Source organism: Scophthalmus maximus, chromosome 4, assembly GCF_022379125.1.
Source record: "Scophthalmus maximus strain ysfricsl-2021 chromosome 4, ASM2237912v1, whole genome shotgun sequence".
Lineage (NCBI taxonomy): Eukaryota > Metazoa > Chordata > Actinopteri > Pleuronectiformes > Scophthalmidae > Scophthalmus > Scophthalmus maximus.
This window is the reverse complement of record NC_061518.1, coordinates 11,533,811-11,537,500: the sequence shown is the minus strand read 5'-3', so window position 1 is coordinate 11,537,500 and position 3,690 is coordinate 11,533,811. Positions and strand designations below refer to the sequence as shown.

Here is a 3,690-nt window from a genome sequence, read left to right as displayed (position 1 = left end):
ACACAGATATTCTCAGCTCTATTTTAGTCCGTACAGTAAATGATCATGGTCACACAAAACTTTAGATAGATAGATAGATAGATAGATAGATAGATAGATAGATAGATAGATACATAGATAGATAGATACATAAATAGATACATAGATAGATAGATAGATAGATAGATAGATACATACATACATACATACATACATACATACATAAATAGATAGATAGATAGATAGATACATAGATACATAGATACATAGATAGATAGATAGATGGATACATAGATAGATAGATAGATAGATAGATAGATAGATAGATGGATGGATACATAGATAGATAGATAGATATATACATAGATAGATGATAGATGGATACATAAATAGATGGATACATAAATAGATAGATACATAGATACATAGATAGATAAATATATAGATAGATATATAGATGGATATATGGATAGATAGATAGATGATAGATGATAGATGGATACATAAATAGATAGATACATAGATACATAGATAGATAAATATATAGATAGATATATAGATGGATAGATGGATATATGGATAGGTAGATAGATAGATGGATATATGGATAGGTAGATAGATAGATGGATAGATGGATAGGTAGTTGACTGACTGACTGACTGACTGACTAGTTGGTTGGTTGACTGACTGCTTGGGTGTTATTGAATGAAGCTGAAGACTATAAATAGCATCAGCTGGTCTACCATGAGTAATGTAAACAGTGGACCCTGATCCTGTGTTGTGGTGGTGGTGGGCTGTCTAGGTCGATCGCTTTGTGATGCACACATATGCAGACAGAGTGAGAGGAACATACACAGCAGATACAGTGCGATGCTCAGACTACTTGATAAACTCGCATTGCATCTGTCATTTTCCAAATCCAATGTACCTGTCAACTTATTGCGCAGGGGGGATGTGGGATGTTGGGGGGGGGGGGTTCCCACCAAGATGTAGCCTCCACCTCTCGGCCTGTACCACGAACGAAAAGCCAACACACTGCGATGGGGGGTGAAACTATCACGTTCACTTGGGGATGAGCTCTCTTACCTGTCGTAACTCCATCTACTGTAAGACATGCTCCTGTTGCTGCTGACTCCCTCCATGTCTCCGGCGGCGGATGATGATGAAGATGATGTCGGGTGGACCGGGCTGGCTGCTGAGAAAAAAAATTGAATGACAGACACAAAAAAGAAAAGCCCAGAGAGAGAGAGAGAGAGAGAGAGAGAGAGTGAACGCTCCCCTTGTCCCTCGTCGCTCGCGAACAGAAACATGAGCTGAGGAAGAAATCGCCGTAGCAGCGAGGCTGTGCGGAGCCAGACGCGCTCCTATTGGCTGTGGTGCTGGGGGGACGGGGGCGCGCGCCATCGGCTCGCCGTGCACGCGCGGAGGCTGATTTATTTCTCATTCACCCCTTTGCAAAACACTGATTAATTTCACCGTCGACTCCCGGCTGACTGTGTCCTGCGTGTCAATACAGCCTGCAACACACTTTCACACTGATGAGGCTGCTCGTTCGAATGGACGGATCTGTGATTTGTTTCTGTTTGACTGTTGGCACTGAACACTGATCAATACAGAGAGGCAGATGGAGAAGCTTTGCCGTAGCCCACATACACAAAAAGGTCTTTTCTTCCATTTTCGAAATGCTTAATGGAATTGTGTCTGCATGCACATGTGCACTCTCAAGAAGTAATTTGCCAGAGGTGTAATTTAATGCAAAGTGGAACAGGTAGGCGGAATTTCTCTCTCTCTCTCTCCCAGGATCAGGCACAACACACATCTTCCTTCGTACTGCCTCGCGGCTAAGATTGCAGCTTTTCTACAGTCATTAAACGGATGTCTGCACGAATGTAATTTTGTGAAAACGTAGGCTGTCCATGTTTTCAGGTTCTACAGGAACCTTCCATTAGGTGAGCGGGTGGAATGTGGAAATAAGGGGAAAGGGGGGGAAAGCAGAAATATCCACCCTGAGCTGCCATTTTTATACCCCGGAATCTGATATCTTTCATTCAAGCCAAAAATGGGACAAAAAGTAGGGCCGTGTTTTTTTTTTTCTACCTTCCCGTACCTGCCTCTGTTCCTCTTGTGTGCTCATCACAGCCGAGGTCAGAGGTCGCCTGTATTCCACCGAATGAACACATTTTCTTGTTCCATGTTCTTCTTTTTCAAGCAAATATAACAGATGTCACAATGATTTGCTGAACATTACACAGTATCTTAGAGATCTTGATGAGTCATGTAAACATTTTAAACATTAATATGGCATACGCTAATTCTTAAATGTCACAAAACCAAACTACTGAAATGCCGATAATGATTGGCACAATGTGAACGTGTAGCAGTGCATAGTGTTCTAATGTAATAAAGCTGAGATTTTATATTCACACCCACTTGACCACAATCTGCAACACTGGAGACCTTAATGCTCCTTTTTGTGTTTACTCTTAAATTTTTATTATCCCCATTTGCACTTAAAAGAGCTGGCTAGGAGGCATTGTACTCTCGGGACAGATCGATCTGTGGTCCAGCACTGAAACTTTCAAATTCAGTGTCTGCGACCTTTGCAGTGCAGTGAATTTAAAGGAATTGCTTGAATGTACCAAAATGCATATCTATATAAAACAAGTTAGACACGTGGAATCAGTCTAAAAAGTTTTCAAGGCACACCGCGGCTCTAGAGAGGAGTTCACTGCTCCGTGAGAAAGAAATCAGGAACATACAGAGACGCTAAAAGTAAGTCAGAGTGGCGTTGCCCTTAATGCTGCGTTTACTGAACTCCATATAGAATTTCCGACATAAAAGCCATTCATGCACGGATTTATTAGTCAGGATTTACTACCAATTGTTTTTTGAAATTGATAAAAATTATATGAATCTCATGCTAAAAACTTAGCAGTCACCAGATCTCAAACCAATTTAAAAACCTATTGGAAACTGACATGTTAAGACAACGTTCTTCATCACAAAAATATCATCCAAACGGTGTTGAGGGTTGATGATGATGATGATTTGTTGGGTTCATATTATGTCAACACACCCCGAGGAAGGTATTCTAAGACATCCAGTTGAGAATTCACTTTTTATATCACAATCTACTGACTGAAGGAACTGGTCATGCACATGATGCACCGTGATATTTTGGAGGTTTCCCATATCCCGACATTATTATTTCAGCCTTTATCAAACTCCGTAACTCCTGAGGGAACTGTGGGGATTCTGAATCAGTATCTGTGAGTAATGTTCAGACCTCAAATACATTTCCTCGGATGTAAATATACTTTGACATTGCCACTCAAAAGGTAAATTTATCCTATTCAGAAGGCAGCAAAATTCAACAATAGGCCAAGTTTTTGGGGATTTCAGGAAATTTCAATGCAAAGCAAAATTAAAACAATATAAACCCAGGGAGAGAGATTCCGTTAGTGTCTGCATTGAAAATTTTGCATCAATGTATATATTAAATGAACGAATAGGATTGTTAAGAGTGCACAAAAAATTATCAAATCCAGTATTCCATAAATTCCTTTTGGCTCCCGCTTTCTCAGATACGAGAGGTCACATTGATGAGATACCGGTTGGAGTCACACTGTGGATAATGATGGGATAGTGCTTGGATTTTTCTTGAATCCTGTGCAGCTTTTTGAATCTAAAAGAAAGATTCTCTACCCCATC

General features: G+C 40.4%; 1 protein-coding gene across 1 annotated transcript in view; it reads right to left on the bottom strand.

The window, feature by feature from the left end:
• tub (TUB bipartite transcription factor) overlaps nucleotides 1-1,260 on the bottom strand; it is a 38,416-nt gene extending 37,156 nt beyond the window's left edge. The window contains exon 1 of the mRNA XM_035629488.2: nucleotides 1,066-1,260. Coding sequence (XP_035485381.1) covers nucleotides 1,066-1,121 — 56 coding nt within the window. The 5' untranslated portion in view covers nucleotides 1,122-1,260. The remainder of the gene's footprint in view (nucleotides 1-1,065) is intronic.
• Nucleotides 1,261-3,690: the final 2,430 nt, after the last annotated feature.